Source organism: Bos indicus, chromosome 3 (assembly GCF_029378745.1).
Source record: "Bos indicus isolate NIAB-ARS_2022 breed Sahiwal x Tharparkar chromosome 3, NIAB-ARS_B.indTharparkar_mat_pri_1.0, whole genome shotgun sequence".
Taxonomy (NCBI): Eukaryota; Metazoa; Chordata; class Mammalia; order Artiodactyla; family Bovidae; genus Bos; species Bos indicus.
The window spans coordinates 46,243,217-46,262,188 of NC_091762.1; the positions used below are offsets into that span (position 1 = coordinate 46,243,217).

Here is an 18,972-nt window from a genome sequence, read left to right on the forward strand (position 1 = left end):
TATAATTACCGATTGCAGCTTTTTAAAGATAGGTGAGATACAGAGTGACACCACAAGTATTATACCAATATTTGTTCCCCCACATGAAAAGAAGCATCAGGAGTGTGAAATAAACATGCTTCTCCAAGGTGGCAGTGATAGTAATAAAGATGGCTTTGGATTAAGACAGAATAGTGTTGATGAAACCAGTTAAAAGACTGTCAATTTGCATGGTTACTGCTTAAGGCTTAAGTTAAGTTAAAGGACATAGCACTACTGAAGAACATCCAGAATCCAGATGTATTTTTTACACAGACATTAATGATTTGGTCATCTGTTTGATAAAGAGGTGGAATATGGAAAATCTAGCATGGGATCTAACTGGATATAATCAGATATGTCCATATAATGCCTGAAGAACTCATGAATGCAGCAGGTAGAGCAAATAGATCCGAGGGAAATGGTGATGTGTTTCATTTGGATTTGCTAATCCATTCAACAGCTGGAAATAGGACTAGAACTAAGACGTTTCAGATTGAAAAGAGACAGTAGGTATCATTATATATCATTTGTCTTTTCACTTTCATAACCTAGTGTCTAGAATAGTGGTTATTCATTGGTTGGATTAATGAATAAAGACTATTATAACTTATAGCTTAGATGACAGTTTCTTAAAAGTATGAATAAAGAGGACATGTGGCATTTCTTCTGGAAATCAAGAAGAATCTGTCATATTATGAACAGGAAAAAAAGTCAGCCTTTCTTATGCTTATCTTTAGATGGTAAATATTTTAGGAGGACATGGGCATCAAGACAGTTTTAGTCTGTGATTCTGCACCTCCCCCAGTTTTACTAATGCATGTAGTTCCTGATACTACCTTTCCATTATCCTGAGAAATAAAACATTGATATATCCTTTGTATTGTTGGCCCAGTGATGAGAATAAATCCCTTTTCAGTCCCTGTACATTGTCTTGCTTTTAACCCTGTTTTAGAAAAGTAGCATTCTCAGAAAACCAATAGTAAAACTGTACATACTGTCTTAAAAATTGCCCTAATTATCAGATTTTTTTTTCTCACTGAAACATTTATTATCTTTTTATGATAGCATATACTGTGAAGAGTGAGAATAAAGTGGTAGAATTTAAAGCACGTACTGGCATTTCTGCATAATAACCATCCAAAATAATGGAGTCTTTGCATAGTTTTTCTTTGGAATTACTGTAAAGGGGTGGAGGTGATGAGGAAGGAGGTCAAACTGATAACAGTGTTGAAAGTGATTTGGAATCAACATCACATCACTTACAACTGCCTTGGACATCCATTGGAAGCATAACAAGATATTTCTGTAATTATTTTACTTCCCTCTAATAACTGCATAGGAATAGGTTTGTTTCCCCAGTGAACAGCTCTGTTCAGAGCCTTCCCTTATCTTTATTTTCCAGGTTTCACTAGTGGTTGATATCATATGCATTCTTACAGGGAGACGGTGGATAAATCAGTACTTTTCCATCAAATCAAAGATTACACACAAGAAGTAGAGCAGCGGCATGTAACAAGTTTTGCTGGGAAAAGAAGGGAGAAAATGGAAAAATAACAAAATTGTTTCAGAGAACAGAAATCTTCAAATGTAGGAAAATGGTATTCAGCATATAGTGACTGTAATACATGTCAAGAGCTTTATTGATATAGCCTATTATATTTGCCTTTTAAATACTAGTTAGTTCATGGTACACTACAAGTTTATTCTTAAACCTGATATTCTTGTGAAGTGTTAAAATATAGTAAGCTGCTATGATGTAAAATCAAGATACAAAATTTAGTCAAATTAAAAATTTAGGAATGATGTAGATTTTATGCTAATTATCTTAGTAATATATATTTCATATTACAGATTATTGTTAATTACTTTGCATTTGTGTTCTTGGCTGAAAGCACAAAATAAAAATAACAATATACCTATTTTAGACAGATAAATTCGGAGAAGGCAATGGCACCCCATTCCAGTACTCTTGCCTGGAGAGTCCCATGGACGGAGGAGCCTGGTGGGCTGCACTCCAAGGGATCGCTAAGAGTTGGACACGACTGAGCAACTTCACTTTCACTTTTCACTTTCACGCATTGGAGAAGGAAATGGCAACCCACTCCAGTGTTCTTGCCTGGAGAATCCCAGGGACGGGGGAGCCTGGTGGGCTGCCATCTATGGGGTCGCACAGAGTCAGACCTAAGCGAAGCAACTTAGCAGCAGCAGCAGCAGCAGACAGATAAATTAGATATTGACCTACATGCATATAAGTTGTAATTTTATGAATTAGGAAATTACATTGAATCATATTTAATATGTGCTAAGTCACTTCAATTGTGTCCAACTCTTTGCAGCCCAGTGGACTGTAGCCAGCCAGGCTCCTCTCTCCATGGGTTTCTCCAGGCAAGAATACTGGAATGGGAGTGGGCAGGAATACTGGAGTGGGTTCCAGGTGATCTTCCTGACCCAGGGATTGAACCCGTGTCTCCTGTGTCTCATGAAATGCAGGTGGATTCTTTACCAAATAGCTGCTGGGAAGCATATTTAATATATAGCCCCCAAATATGGAAGATACCTAATGTAAATATAATATGTTCATATAATTTATTAGATTTCCCCAACATGCTGGCATTGCTGGAGGAGAAAGCCAGCTCTTATTTGAACATGTATTCAGAGGTCTCACTCAAGCTTTGTATGTTCCAATGCTGTCTCATGCCCACCTTGTTTCCATTCTAACCATTCTTATAGTATTTTGTGATTATGAAGCTCTTTAAAATGTTTTCAAGGGACTTTCAATTACACAACCACTTTTTCCATACAAGTGCATGAAAGAGTACCAAGCATATTGTATTCAGCAAACATCCAGTGATTTTCCAAGTCCTCTGAAAAGTATAGTGATGATTCACTTGGTTTAATATGGCCCAGTGTTTTCCCTGTATTTGAACACTGATGCCAAATGAGCTACTAGATCATCAGTATCATTGCATTACTCTCATGCTTTAGAATCTAAAGTTATTCTCCCCTGATGGTGGGATTGAAACCAAATGCTTCTATTTAATTCTGACACCCTTCTAATCTGCCCTCCTACATACTTGTGGGACTTTACTTCCTGTGCTTTCATTCTCGGTTTATTAGATTCTGTGTTAAGTTCTCCTGAGTTCACAAAAAATGAATGCATTGACTCTGTCTACAGGAGCTTGCAGTCTAAAGGAGAGGGAAAATGCACATAAAAATGCCATTAGGTAGACTCAAGGAGAAATAGATACACTGTTAGCATAACACACAGGATGGAGAGATGACTTGCAGCTGTAATCATCAAAGAAGGTTTTACGGAGGCAGGGGTATTTGTAATAGAGATGGGAAGTGGGTTGGAATTAAGAGACTAGAGACAAGGGAAAAGCACATTTTGTCAGAGTGAACAGGATGGATAATACAAGGGGTAATTCCTTTGGCTAGATCATAAGGCATCCAACAAGAAAAAGTCATATAATATATATCATTGAAATATACCATTGCTAATTCACAAAATGTTTTAGTGTAAGACTAAAGTGTTTGAATTTTATTCTAAAGTTGGTGGGTACCTGAAATCTAAAGGGCCATGTCGATGAAATACGTTCCCCTCACCACAGAGTAAAACATATAGTTAATCGGCTCCTGGTCTTCTCCTGTTTCAATCCATACACTTTATGTATTCTAATTATGTTGACAGTAGGACTGCAGGATAATTTATTCATATTTTAATCCAAAGTACCCAGCAGTCTCAAGGGGTCACTGAATGAATGGATAGATGGATGAATGAAGAGATGGATAAATGTTGGGATGAACAGAATGAAATGATTGCTTTATTCTAAATGCCCCTACAGAAAATTCAAGGTAAAGACAAGAACATTTGAAAGTGATGTTTATGTTAAGTGTCACATGAAGACCGGCAGTCCTCCTTCTGTTGAGGCAATGGTTAGATGCTGGCCACTGTCACTTGCATAGAAACTAGTAACCTTCTCACTGGTCACCCTGCATTTACTCTTTCTTCCTTGTAATCCTATCAGAATCAGCTTTATAAACAGAAATTACATCATTTCATCCCCCTGTTCCAAACCCTCCAGTGGTTTCCTACTTTATTTAGAATGAAATACATAAAACAAATCAATTCTACTTTGTCCTACTTTATTTAGAATAAAATCCTTCCCAGCTTCTGAAGCCCTCCTCGATCAGCCTCTGCCTATCTCTTGGCCTCCTCTCTTCTCGCTTGCTTCCTTCTACCCACATAAAGTCTCCCTTCAGCTCTCCAAATGCATCAACTTCCGCTCATTCTAACTCCTCTGTAATGGTTCCCTCTGCCTGGAATGATCTGCCTCAAGGTCCTCACCTGCTATCCCTGTCTTATCCTTTATGTATTAGCTCAGATGTCATCTCATCTAAGAATCGTCTGTGCCCCCGCATCCCCACTACAGCACCTCTTCTACTTCTCAGTCCCCTCCCCACGTAACACTCTCATTCATGTCATTCTCTTCATAGCCATTTTCACCATCATTTGGTTCACTTATTTACTTTTATTTATTTTATCTTCTGCCAACTGAAATGTACATTATACAAGGACAGGTCCCTTATCTGTGCTTTACTACAGTGCCTACAGCTGGATTTACTACACAGTAGATAATAAATGAATATTTGCTAATAGAATGAATGAATGCAAGCTACTGCCTTAATTTTTTTCCCTATGCAATCGTTATTAAACTCCCAGAAGACTATCCTGTATGCACTGCCTTGCTGTCTTTGCCAGATCTTTTCTCCTTAACCCCTTTTATTCTGATTTTTGCCTTCATCATTTATCTACGAAAGTCCTCTTTTTACTGCTCATTGACCTCCAGATCCTCAAATCTAGTTATCTACCTTACATTTCTCTTGTATTTGGCATTTCTTAAAATTACCACTTCTTGGCTTGTGTGACAAAGAAATACCTTGATCTTCATGAAACTCTGATGATTCCTCTTCTGGCTTTAGCTCAGGTAGTGATTGCTACCACTTTAAAAATAAATGGTTCATTCTATTTTTACCCAGACTTGTGCTCTTTCTCTAAGAACTTCTTCCATCCTATGACTATATCTAATCTTAAGTTGTAGGGCCCTCTCCTAAGGTTTAGGTATTTATCTCCAAATGCCCATAAAGAACTCCAGGTATTCCCACTTAGAACAGCGATAGTGGCTTGTAGTTAGGTTCAAATTATGAGATAGTAATCTGTGTAACTTAGCTCAGTCTCAGTTTCCTAACTATACAATTAAAGTAATACCTCTTCTGTGAAAATACAAAGAGATAACATGAGTTGACTCGTCCAGAACCAGCTACATGTTCATGGGGGCACTCAATAATTATTTGTCATTATTATCATCACAAATTCTATTTAATATGTAGCCTTTGTCAGTACCAAAGATATTTATTGACTACATAGTAATACAATCAATACTCTATAGAGAACCTATATTTTTGACTTTTGCATTTACTTATGTGCTAAAATTGTTTAAAATAAATTCTATTGTATGTTTTAAATTTGCACTGAAATCTGCCTGCCACCGATTGACAAGGAAAAAAAGTCATAAGATGGATATCAAAAAATAACATTAATGAGCTGCTAAAGCTAAAATTACAGGAACTTATGAAATTGGTTAAACATAAAAACCATTAAACTGTTTACTGAAGCTTCACAGATATACTGCAGCTAATGAGCATTTCTGCTATTTAAATAAGCCCAAATTGAACACACATTACATGGATACATAATTAGTCATGGCAGTCAAACACACATAGACTTACTTTTAAAGCTCTATTTAGGGAATCTTTTCCATTTGATTTATTTTGTTAATTAAAATATTTTTCAGTATTCACTTATATTTTAATAATATTGTTTTCACAAGTAGTGTAATTTACTTCTGGCTTTCTATTTGTTTTTATTTATGCTTTAAATGCAGCAAATGAGGATTTTATATTAAACATTTTTTAACCCCTTTCTGTAATTATTTCTAACACTTGATGATATCATTCAACATTTTAAAAAGTTCTTTCACTGAGAAGTTATATAAAATATTTCAGTAGCCTTTCCACTTTTTTTTCACTGTCTCCTAATTATCAAGAGGTATTAAGCACCCAAATGTGCATAGAATTATGATGATTATAGTCCAAATCAGATTAAAGGATGGTCTATTCCTTCAAGGAGTTTGTAGTCTTAAGTAGACGGTATCATTGAATATAAATAAGCAAATCAAAGTGCAGCATTTGGGAATCCAACAGAGAATTTGAAAACAATCCCCATATATTTTCTTCAAGGACACTGACCTCCTTGAGAGATCTCTTCCAGAGAAAATGAAATCAAATCTTCAAGGAGTTTAGTGTTTTAAATAGATGGAATTATTGCAGAGGAATAAGCAAATCAAGGTGAAGTGCTTAGGCAATTTTAATTCTGAATTGATTAGTTGGTCAGTTTAGGAAATGAGAAGGAGACTCCCTGTAGAATACAAGTAAAACAAAAGGAGTTGCTACAGGCTATTATTGACATCTATCTTTTGTATTTAATTTGGGGAGCCTAAGCTTATCCTGGGCAAGGAAGGAAAGAAAATTAAATCTGTACTTTTACATTGTCTGAGTTCTACAAGCATATCCAAATGAACATTTTTTTTTTTTAAATATAGCAGTGGATAATTCAAATAGTTAAATCAATCAAAAGGTATTAGGCAAGTGCCTATTCTACTTGTCAGCGTAATTGTCATATAGAGTCTTTCTTTGTTGCTGTTTAATTGCTAAGTCCTGTCCAACTCTTTGAAACCCCCATGAACTGTAACCTGCCAGGCTCCTCTGGATATGGGATTTTCCAGGCAAGAATACTGTAGTGGGTTGCCATTTCCTTGTGCAGAGGATCTTCCCAACCCAGAGATCGAACATGTATCTCCTGCTTAGCAGGCAGATTCTTTACCACTGAGCCACTTGAGAAGCCCAGAGACCTTCTTTAGAAGCTTTATTTTTAAAGGGAAATATTTGGGCTTCTTCTCTATAATGAACTGACTCTCAAATTGTGGAAATAAGACCTACAAGAAAAATAATCACTGTCTCTTCAACTCCAATCTGCTTCATTTTAGTTATTCCCATTGTTCCCAGAAGAAGAAGAAGAAGGTGCCATTGCCTTCTCCCATTGTTTGGAGAAGGCAATGGCACCCCACTCCAGTACTCTTGCCTGGAAAATCCTATGGGTGGAGGAGCCTGGTAGGCTGCAGTCCATGGGGTCGTGAAGAGTCGGACAAAACTAAGCGACTTCACTTTCACTTTTCACTTTCATGCATTGGAGAAGGAAATGGCAACCCACTCCAGTGTTCTTGCCTGGAGAATCCCAGGGACGGAGTAGCCTGGTGGGCTGCCGTCTATGGGGTCGCACAGAGTCAGATATGACTGAAGCGACTTAGCAGCATTGTTCCCAGTAGAGAGACGGTTTTTGGTCTATCCCTGGCTTTTTCTTGCCCTCACACCAAGGGTCAGTGGCAAGAAGAGCTTGGAAGTGAGAAATAACTGGTTTCATAGGAGCTGGTCTTGGACAGAGAAGCCTGGCATGCTGCAGTCCATGGGGTCACAAAGAGTCGGACACGACTGAGTGGCTAAACTGATATACTGACTTTTCCATCTCTTAGCTGTATTTAGGATGCTACTAATAATACCTAACTTAAAGAATTGTGTTGTGATCTAAATGAGATTACTGTATGGAAACATCCAGAATCGGATATGTCTGCCATACACAAGGGATCAATAAATGCTAATTGCTTTTCTTGTTCTTCATTAGGTGAGGATGACGTGAATGAGATGTAGGAAGTAACTAGGAGAGCGTTTCCTTCTGTTCAGTTGTTAGTATATGGTAATTGGCCACATAATAAGATGATTGGAGAGAAAAAATTGAAAAATTATACCAAAATTAAGGCCTATTTCCAGGTTTTTGTTTTTTGGTAAAGGAGAATAGAAAAAAACAGCAGTAAAGGTTAAAGTGTGATCATGGAGGCACATGGAAAAGCAGGAAGTGTGGTGTCATTGAAGCCTAGATAAGGGACTTTTATGAGGAGGAAGTGGTTATCTATTGAGAGCTCCTGAGAAGTCAAGGAAGGCAGTCCCATGCTTAGGTTGAGACAGTTGAGGCAGTGAACTGCCTTTGCATGATCTTGTGCCTAAAGACCTTCTTAAATCTTACTATTTGGATGCCTCACCCCACCTCACCCTAGTCCTGGTCCTGAACTGGGCCGATCACTGGAAGAGTCGCTGGATATGGCCCTCTGGATCATCATAGTGAAGAGAGTTTCAGTGAAGCTTTGGTGGTCACAATGAGAAGGAGACATGAAAAACCAAGCTTACTGATAATCACTTGTAAAATGTGAAAGGCCCAGAGGAAGCTGTTGAACTGGGTTTTAGATGTGATGATTTAGGAGGGACAGTAGAACATCCACATTGGAATCTCTAACCAGGCAGATGGGAGTGTCAGAATAAAAAAGTGGAAGGTAGCATTTGAAGTCACTTCCAGAGAGATGAAGTTTAAAGACAGAAGTGAAGTGAAGTGAAGTCACTCAGTCGTGTCCGACTTTTTGCGACCCCATGGACTGCATGACTATAATTTCTGATGCAGTGAAGTGTAGCAGATGATGTTTGAGAGCTACAAAGAGGAGGAGGATGAGATGAGGCGTAGCCAGATGGAGCCCATGGACAGTTTAAAAAGAATGAGAGCCCAGATAGAGTAGCATTCTGCAAATCAGAGAAAGAGATCAAAATTAACATGATTCAGCTAATGGGTGCTATAGAAAGGGAAAAGCGAGGAGGACTGAGGTCATGGAATTTGGTGACAATAAACACCATATTTTCATAAGAGGGATAAACTGAAAGGAATAATTGGGTGGTGAAAAAGGTAGGAAGTCAGTGTAAATTAAGAAATTAGATAGAAGAAGATGTGAGAATTGCAGTGAGAAGAGAGACCCAGGTTATTCAACCTAGGGCTTCCCTGATAGCTCAGTTGGTAAAGAATCCACCTGCAATGCAGGAGACCCCAGTTCGATTCCAAGGTTGGAAAGATCCACTGGAGAAGGGATAGGCTACCCTCTCCAGTATTCTTGGGCTTCCCCTGTGGCTCAGCTGGTAAGAGTCCGCTTGCAATGCCGGAGACCTGGGTTCAATCCCTGGGTTGGGAAGAGCTCCTGGAGAAGGGAAAAGCTACCCATGCCAGTACCCTGGCCTGGAGAATTTCATGGATTGTAATGGTTCATGGGGTTGCAAAGGGTCGGACACTACTGAGCAGCTTTCACTTTCATTCAACGTAGGAGGTGACAGAGGAGAATAAGAGAAAGATGATATTCTAAAAAGAACCAGAGTTACTTGAGGTCCAAGACGGGGAGGAAGGTAAAGCATCAAGGTTGACTTTTAATGGGTTTACAGAAAGAAGTTGATGAACCTTGATTGTTCTCTCCCTTGTGTTTGGGAATGGACTGCATATTGATTCGAATACTTAGAGGAAGAGGGAGATGTGAGGACAGAGCTCATGCCTTCGGGACTTGATATTCTTAGGCATTCTGTGGTTCTGTCCCCTCCTCACCCCAGCTTATTCTATTTAAACAGTTCTGATATCCTGGCCCTGTAATTAGAATTTATTTGCTCTTGCTGATATTTTGTTTTCAGCTCTGATTTACTGAGGTTATTGCCTCAGCTTGTCGTTTTGTTTCATTGTGCTTTGGTCCTATTGGCTAAGAGGTTATGTAAAATTAAACAACAAGCACATAGATGAATTCATCTGTTTTCAAGATATCATTTTCTTATAAATGTTGGAATTTTTTTTATTCCCCCCATTGTTTTATAGCATCTCAAATTCACTGAAAAATACTAATAATCCTTCTTCATTATAATTTCTGTTGTATTGTTTTATTGTTTATGGAGAATTAATTTATATTTATGTACTAAAATATAACATCTTTGACATCTTTTTATAAACACTGAGAAATATACTTGTCATATGCTCACGGGTTTCTCTTCTACATATATGACAGCACAGCTACATCAGTTTAATTGACCTTGGCAATCTGCATCTGCTAGTGATGTGTCCCTCAGGGAGGGTTTCTGCAATTTTAAGCTGTGGCTTATTGAAGAACTTGTGTGTCACAATACAATTAAGTCTATATAAAAAAATCATTTCATGCATAACATTAAGTTGACTAAAAGTTCCTATTTCAAAACCGTTTCTTGTTTTAAAGCTACCTCAGAGTGTCTTTGTTTTTTAAATCAGCTCATTGGAACATAGTAGTAATTAAAGCCGAAAATTAACATAAATCTTGAATGTTTGGTATGAATAAAGGATGTTTTTGTTCCTTTTAAAGACTGCATAAAATTCCAGGCACCATATCATTTAACACATTTCTCTCCCATTTGCAGAATAATATAGGCTGTGAATAAGCACATTTTGGGATTCTTTTTCAAGTTCTTTTTCTGTTCATCTACGGAGCTACCAGGGCATATGCTGCAGTCTCCAGCAAGATGCAATCTCACAAAAATCTGTGGGGAAACTGTGTATGATTGTAACAGAAAATCCCACTCTACCCACCCCCATTATTTTATAAACAAGAAAGAAAATAATACAATCCTTCTATTAATATTCATTTAACACTTCACAGGAAATGACAAGCAGTTATTTGGTTTGCAAATGTAAATATACATTTTTCATCCACTTATGCTTTCACTCTTTCCAAGCCAGATAAAGGCAGAACAGAAGATATCCTTCTGAGACTTATTTTTATTGTATCCCAAGTTAGACGTATCAGCAGAGATGTAAGAGAGCTGTGAGGAGTTCATAGAAGGATGGTTACAATGACGATGAAAGTCTCCCTCGTAAGAAGCAGCTAAATAAATGAACTCCTTTCTGACAAATTATGAATAAAAGCACATGTAGTTTTTTTCACTGAATCTTTAATTTGCATTCTAACTTAAATACTTTGGAGCTTTAAAAGTATGATTAAATGATGGAAATAACTGCTGTCTTTCAAAAGAGTCATTGAAATTGTGAAAAAGTGTTACTTGGATCCACAGTATCCAAGTGTTACTTGGATCCAGTCAGAATCAACAAAATTTCAGAAAATTAATGATCCCCCCTCTTTCTCTCTGTCTCTTTCTTTCTCTCTCTCTACCTCTCATGCTTAAATATTGAGTCTATTGTGCTTATAGGGAAATGATCCTAATTATCTGCTGCTCTAGTTGTAATGAACAGTCATTCTTGTGTTAGCTGCTTAGTGCCACTGATAGAAAACATTTCTGACTCACTTAAGGGTCACTTATATTCTTATAAGCTGTCCATATTCTACTTTTTCAATGATAAAGTTTGTCCAAATGATAAAGGACAAGTTGAACTATTAGATATTAAAATGCAAAGAAACGATTTTTATTTTGATTGATGTAAGCTTTGCTATACTATTTCATAACAGCATAACCAAATGCTTGGTCCCTCATTGCGTTCTATTTATTTATTAAATGAACCTATGGACATTTTAAACTTGAAGGCCTCTAAAAAAGAGTAGGGGGGAGTTAAATAGATGATTTTTAAAAGAGAGCTGAGATAATTTTAATATGAGACATAAATTCTCTTTTGGAATAGAGTATCAGGAAATTATTTGATTATTTATGAGGTTAGTTGGATGTTACAAATGATAGAATATAATTAAAACAGTTTGTAGTCAGATCTAAGACTTTAAGTTATAATTGAATCAAATATTGAGGAAAGAGAGCATAATTTAAAAAGTAAACATGAGTATATATGAATGTCTAGAGACATAAAATAATACAATGTGTATCTAATGGAAAGACCTGTGAATAGAATTAGTGCTTTTGAATTCACAAATACATATTCCTAGGTTGATTTATAGTGTTGGTGCTAAATATTTTAAGAAATGCAATAATTACTTATTAAACTTCTAGTAACATCTCCTGACTATTTATTGACTGAATTAGTAATGGCACTCTAATATTAAAGTGAATCATACCATGTGCATTAAATCATAAAAAAGTATAAAACACATTACTCATGAATTTCACTTTAATTCAAGCATTTATTCAGCACCTACTATTTACAATTCACTGAGCTTGAATAGATTCAATAGATTCAAATTTTGTGAGACCTGAAGCCTATATAATTTGAGGGCTTTTCTATAAAAAAAGAAAAAAATTGCAAATTCAAATTTAGGTCTTGAAAGAGGCCCACGCAAGTGAGGGACCCTGGAGCTTAATCTTCAATAACTTCACAGTATATATGGCTTTGACTAATAGCTGCTGTGGGAAATCAAAGATAACTAAGGCATAATCCCTGCCTTGCTCAAGCTTAAAGTGAAATCTGTGCTAACCTTCAAGAGTATTCCTATAAAAAATGAGAAAAATGTATAAAAAGGCTTTGATCTCCTAGTGAAATAGTTTCGAATTCCTTCTCATTTAAAAATCATCTTTATTTCATATTCTATACAGGACAAGGTTGTATCAAAGTCTTGGACAAATAAGGTCATTTCTTATACAGGAGAATTATTTTTTATCTCTTGCATATGTTTATGCTTATCTATGGGACTCCCTGATAGCTCCGTTGGTAGAGAATCTGCCTGCAATGCAGGAGACCCTGGTTTGATTCCTGGGTCAGGAAAATCCCCTGGAGAAGAGATCGGCTACCTGCTCCAGTATTCTTGGGCTTCCCTTGCGGCTATACCATTCAATGATGGTGTGTTAACAGTTACCTTTATTATAATAAGTTGAACAGATGAGTCATGCTCACTATCAAAGTTTTGAAACTCAGGTAACTGTCAACAGATGGTAGTGATGATCTTTTATGCAATAGGGAACAAATGTTAAGGTTTCTTTCCATGTGACCTTTAAAAACATTAGAAAAATCTTCTCATAATGCCATCCTGCATTGAAAATAATTATATGTATATTAAATTTTGCTCTCAATGAAAGGTGAATTTGCATCAGAGATACAAACAGTAGATTTTTAAATAAAAACCTGAGCATGATGGCATTGACCCATCTACTAATTTATTCATCCATCCATCCATCAATCCATTCATCTATCCATTGAATTGAGTGTCTTCCGTGTTTTAAGTGATACACTAGGCTTGGTGACACAGTGGTAAGCACCACAGCATGGATATATTCTTGTTCTCATGGAACCTACAGTCTTGTGGAGAAAGCACAATCAACAACAACAAAAAAAAAAAACAATAGTCCCTTAATGGTTTTCTAGAATTCTAATCTGTTTCAAGCAGAAAGCTACAAACATGTACCAGAGTTTATTTTTATATTTTTTCTTTATTGTTCAGGAAAAAAAAATTAGAATAACTTATTTTGTTTTTACACTTGGCTATTTAATTTTGAACTTAAATTGTCAGTCTATTCAACAACTAACTTTTGTGCTCCAAGAACTTCTATTATCTTCTCCCTTAGTTTGAAGTGAAGTGAAGTGAAGTTGCTCAGTCGTGTCCGACTCTTTGTGACCCCATGGACTGTAGCCTACCGGGCTCCTCTGTCCATGGAATTTTCCAGGCAAGAATACTGGAATGGGTTGCCATTTCCTTCTCCAGGGGAACTTCCCGACCCAGGGATCGAACCCGGGTCTCCTGCATTGTAGGCAGATACTTACCGTCTGAGCCACAAGGGAAGCCCTTAGTTTACGTAGTTATATTTTCTTTTCAATTACAGTAAAGAATAGCTCCCTTTAGTATATCATGAGAACTTGTAGGGCTTTCCAGGTGGCACTAGTGGTAAAGAACCCACCTATCAATGCAGAAGACATAAGAGATGTGAGTTCAATCCCTGGGTCAGGAAGATCACCTAGAGAAGGGCATGGCAACCCACTCCAGTATTCTTGCCTGAAGAATCCCATGGACAGAGAAGCCTGGTGGGCTACACTCCATAGGTTGGCAAAGAGTTGGACATGACTAAGGTGACTTAGTACATACACAGACACACGAGAAGCTCTGCTTAAAATTTATCGCGTGAATATCTGAAAAGAACATTTTATCTTAAACATTGGCTCAGTTTGCTCCATCATATATGGTACGATCTACCTTTCTTCATTTCTTCTCTAGATCAACTTCTTATCTAACTTACTTTCTTTCATCTCTTCCAAATATCCAGATCATGTGTCTAGTCAACTTCTTTAGAAATTTTTTCTTAATAGGATTCAATTTCTCCCTTTTTCTGACATGTTTAAATTCATTGGGACACAGCATATTTAGCAGAAAATTTAAATCTCTTTTACAGAGAAATTTCCCCAAAGAACTAATGTTAATGTTTGCATTTGTTGATTTTTGCTGGCTAATTTTAACTGTATTCTTGATTCATTAAATCACCTAACATTAAATGTAAAAAACTTGATGAAAATGTATAAGATTTTTTCTTGTTTATAAAACTTTCTGTGAAAGGAAGATATTGGCAATTGACTCAAATTCATAATATAACTTACACCGGTGTTACACAGAAATAAATTTGGGGTCATATAAGTAATAAATTTGTGAAAATAATGGTTATGGACAAAGTTTTAGAAATGCTTTTTATAACATTTATAATATTTAAAGGACTGTAGTCTCCCATTTTGTCTAAGATTCTTAGACAAAAATACCAGATCTGAAATATTGCTTGTATCTATACTGTGAGTTTTATTTTGAGTTGATTAAGTCGGTACACTTTGAATGTATTGTTAACTCAGATATTTCATTAACTTTCCATTTTTATGGTTCATTAAAAACAGTTTTTTGAATCCCTTGAATAATAATTAAACCATAATTTTTCTTAATTTTCAAATTATTGTTATGTGTTGCACAAATTAGTCATTGCTTGCTTTCTTTCACTTTTTGCAGTAAAAGAAGCCTTGAGCCCTATAAAATTTAACAGATGGGATCTCCCAGAAGTAGATCCAGAAACTATGCAAACCAGTGAGCCATGGGTGTTTGCAGGTGGTGATGTGGTTGGTATAGCCAACACTACAGTGGAAGCCGTGAATGATGGAAAGCAAGCCTCTTGGTACATTCACAGATATATACAGGTAGGCGTTTACCATCAAATTCAGTTAATTTTTTCCCAGTGGATTAGTACTTCATTTATCTTTGTTACTTATTCATATGAGCATTTCTATAAGGTGTATGGAGAAGGCAATGGCACCCCACTCCAGTACTCTTGCCTGGAAAATCCCATGGACGAAGGAGCCTGGTAGGCTGCAGTCCATGGGGTCGCTAAGAGTCAGACACGACTGAGCGACTTCACTTTCACTTTCCACTTTCATGTATTGGAGAAGGAAATGGCAACCCACTCCAGTGTTCTTGCCTAGAGAATCCAAGGGACGGGGAAGCCTGGTGGGCTGCCATCTATGGGGTCGCACAGAGTTGGACACGACTGAAGTGACTTAGCAGCAGCAGCAGCAGCAGCAGCAGCAGTATAGTTGTAAACCCTACTGGCTGTGCACTGAGACAAAAGTGTGATTTAGGAAGCAGTGTTTTTGCATGCATGCATGCTAAGTCACTTCAGTCGTGTCTGACTCTTTGAGATCTTATGGACTGTAACCTGCCAAGCTCCTCTGTCTATGTGATTCTATAGGCAAGAATACTGGAGTGAATTGCCACGCCCTCCTCCAGGCAATCTTCTCAACCCAAGGATAGAACCTGCGTTTCTTATGTCTCCTGCATGGCTGGCAGATTCTTTACCACTGAGCCACTGGGGAAGCTGTTCAGTGTTTTGGGGAGATGCATCGGTGGTGGTTTCCACTGCAGGCTCAGCAGCATCTGTATTTTGGAGTGTCCCCATGACCTCAGAAACACATAGCAGGAACAGTTCATGACAAGCACTGCGGATGGATTCCTGCTTTGGCTCTTTTTGCTTTTTCTGTCCTCAAACCTATCACCCTTTTTTGTGTTTCCTCATTCTTCTCTTCTTATATTCCTAGTATTCTCCCAGGGCACCCATGTGCTTAACTTCCTACTGTGTATCTCCAGTAGGAAATTCTGTCCATGGTCTCACTGGCTGCTAAACATCTTCACTTGTCTAAACAACATTTCAAATTCAGTACTCGACTTGTATATATATTTTACCTACACTTCAAACTCACTGCTTTTAAACCAAACACAACCTCCTAAACTTGTTTTACTTCCTGTATTTAAAATTTCTGATTCCTAGAGTCAAATCCTCTACATCAGTGGTCCTCAGACTCTGGATTCAGTTCAGTCCAGTCACTCAGTCATGTCTTTGCAACCCAATAGACTACTGCATGCCTGCTTTCCCTGTCTATCACCAACTCCCAGAGCATGCTCAAACTCACATCCATTGAGTCAGTGATGCTCTCCAACCATCTTATCCTCTGTTGTCCCCTTTTCCTCCTGCCTTCAATCTTTCCCAGCATCAGGGTCTTTCCCAGTGAGTCAGTTCTTCTCACCAGGAGGCGAAAATATTGGCGTTCCAGCTTCAGCATCAGTCCATATTCAGGACTGATTTCCCTTAGGCTTGACTGGTTGGATTTTCTTGCTGCCCATGGGACTCTCAAGAGTCTTCTCCAACACCACAGTTCAAAAGCATCAATTCTTAGATGCTCAGCTTTCTTAATGGTTCAACTCTCATATCAATATATGATTACTGGAAAAAACATAGCTTTGACTATGTTTGACTATACAGACCTTTGTCAGTAAAGTAGTGTCTCTGCTTTTTAATATGCTATCTAGGTTTGTCATAGCTTTTCTTCCAAGGAGCAGGCATCTTTAAATTTCATGGCTGCAGTCACCATCTATAGTGATTTTGGAGCCCAAGAAAATAAAGTCTGTTTCCATTAAAACATGGGGAAAACATTTGCCATGAATTGGCAGATGAAGTGATGGGACCGGATGCCTTGATCTTAGTTTTTTGAATGTTGAGTTTTAAACCAGATTTTTCACTCTCCTGTTTCACTTTCATCTAGAGGCTATATAGTTCTTCTGTGCTTTCTGCCATTTTCTTTCACTTTTTGGCAGAAAGCAAAGAGACTCTGGATTCCTCAGGCTAATAAAACTTTCAAAGTCAATTTGGAAACCAATATACTGTCGATGGCTTCTTATTTTGCTGCGTAATAGCATTAAAATAGAGATTCAAACACATGAAATTATATTTACTTTCATTTATTAACAGTCTACTTCATGAGAAAAGTAGGTAACAGCATAGTCTCAGAATAGAGTTATTTCTTAAGAAAACACAGTTGAAAGAGTTACACTAGTGTGCTGATACATATATTTTTTCTCGTAAAACAGTACAATTGTGTACACTCTTCTTTATGAGCTACTTATTTAAATTTCTTTTCTTCCCTCTCTCATATATACCTGGTCAACTTGATCCCTATAAAGACTTTCATAAACTTATTTTAATTTCATTTTTTTTGTGTGAAATACAATTTTTAGTTGATCAGACATGTCACTGACCAGTCTGTTAGCTCCTTGAAGAAATGAGAGTGGACTCAGGAGAAAAGGCTTCTGTGCTAGGCCAGCAAAAAACCTATTGAAGATGTGAATTCAGTTTGCAGAAGTGAAAATGATAGGAAGGAAGCAATGCTAAAGAGATTTGAAAAGGTAAAATTGAACACAGGCAAGTGGAGAATGGTTAGTGTTATTGTTTTCTATATATTTAAATCCATTTATAGCTTTTAAGATGACATAGAAAATATTTACTATACTTTTGGAGGTGGTAGTTTTATGGTGCTTCACAATTATCATTCAAAGGGATTCTTAAGAGTGTTTTTTAATTCATTATTATCTTTCTACTTTCCTAAATCTGATAAATGTGAACTGATAGAAATGAACAGTCATTTTACTTAGTTTCCACTTATTCATAAAAGATATAGACTCTTAAGTATGATGAAAAAAGTGCATATGATTTTAATATATATATATATATAATTTCTAGCAATGATAGTTTTTAATATATAAAAATTAAAAATTAGTGACCAGTAAGCATTTTGGATTTGGCTGCAGGATTCAGATCAGTCAAACAAAGTATTGAATGGCACTTTAAAACAGAGTTAAAATGGAAGGTAGGTAAAATCTCTGTCAGGTAAAGTTAACACTTCCACCTTTCTGTGAGGGTGCTAGATACAAAGTGCTAGGCAATTATGAGAATAAAAAGGAATATACAGATGAAGTAGGATTTTTCTTTCTATACAGTCAGTATCTTAGTTCTGGCCTCTGTCACCTCTTAAAATTGTCTCCAGTTTCCTTCTGTCAAATTCAAGGCCCCTGTACTGAAGCCAGAGTTTTCTTTCTAGCATACAAGCTCTTCATTTAAAACTCTTCAGAGGCTCCTCTTTATATTCAAGTGGAGTATACTCCTCTTTGTGTGTTCAATCACTCGGTAATGTCAGATTCTTTGTGGACCCCATGGACTGTAGCCTGCTAGGTTCCTTTGTCCATGGGATTTCCCAGGGAAGAATACTGGAGTGGGTTGCCATCCCCTCCTCCAGGGGATCTTCCCAATCCAGGGATCAAACTCATGTCTTCTGTGTCTCTTGAATTAGCCAGTGGGTTCTTTACCACTAAGCCACCTGGGAAACCCATACTCCCCTTTGTACTCCTTCGCTCGTGAAACCAATTTGAATTTCCCCTAACACATCAAGATTTCTCCTACATCTGGTCCTTTCCCAACTCCAATCGTTTCACAAGTCTGCATCCCTCTTGCCCTTCAGGTTTTGCCTTCTCCTCCTCTTCCAGGAACACATTCTTCCTGGTGTGTTCTTTAACATCCTGTGTTTCCCTGATTAGAGTCTGCTTACCGGTCTGATACTGCACTAGCCAGTGGTGTGCTATTTACTAATATATCCTCAAAATAAAAAATGTATTCATTTATTAAATAGAAAAAATGTATAGTGATAATTGATTTTAAAGGAATTTAAAGAAGAATTAGAACTAAAAATTTGTTATATAATTAGCACTGTAAATA

General features: G+C 37.1%; 1 protein-coding gene across 2 annotated transcripts in view; it reads left to right on the plus strand.

Moving 5' to 3' along the window:
* DPYD (dihydropyrimidine dehydrogenase) overlaps nucleotides 1–18,972 on the plus strand; it is a 922,996-nt gene that overhangs the window by 411,447 nt on the left and 492,577 nt on the right. For both annotated transcript variants that reach the window (XM_070779940.1, XM_070779937.1), the window contains exon 12: nucleotides 14,889–15,073. In XM_070779940.1, coding sequence (XP_070636041.1) covers nucleotides 14,889–15,073 — 185 coding nt within the window. The remainder of the gene's footprint in view (nucleotides 1–14,888; nucleotides 15,074–18,972) is intronic.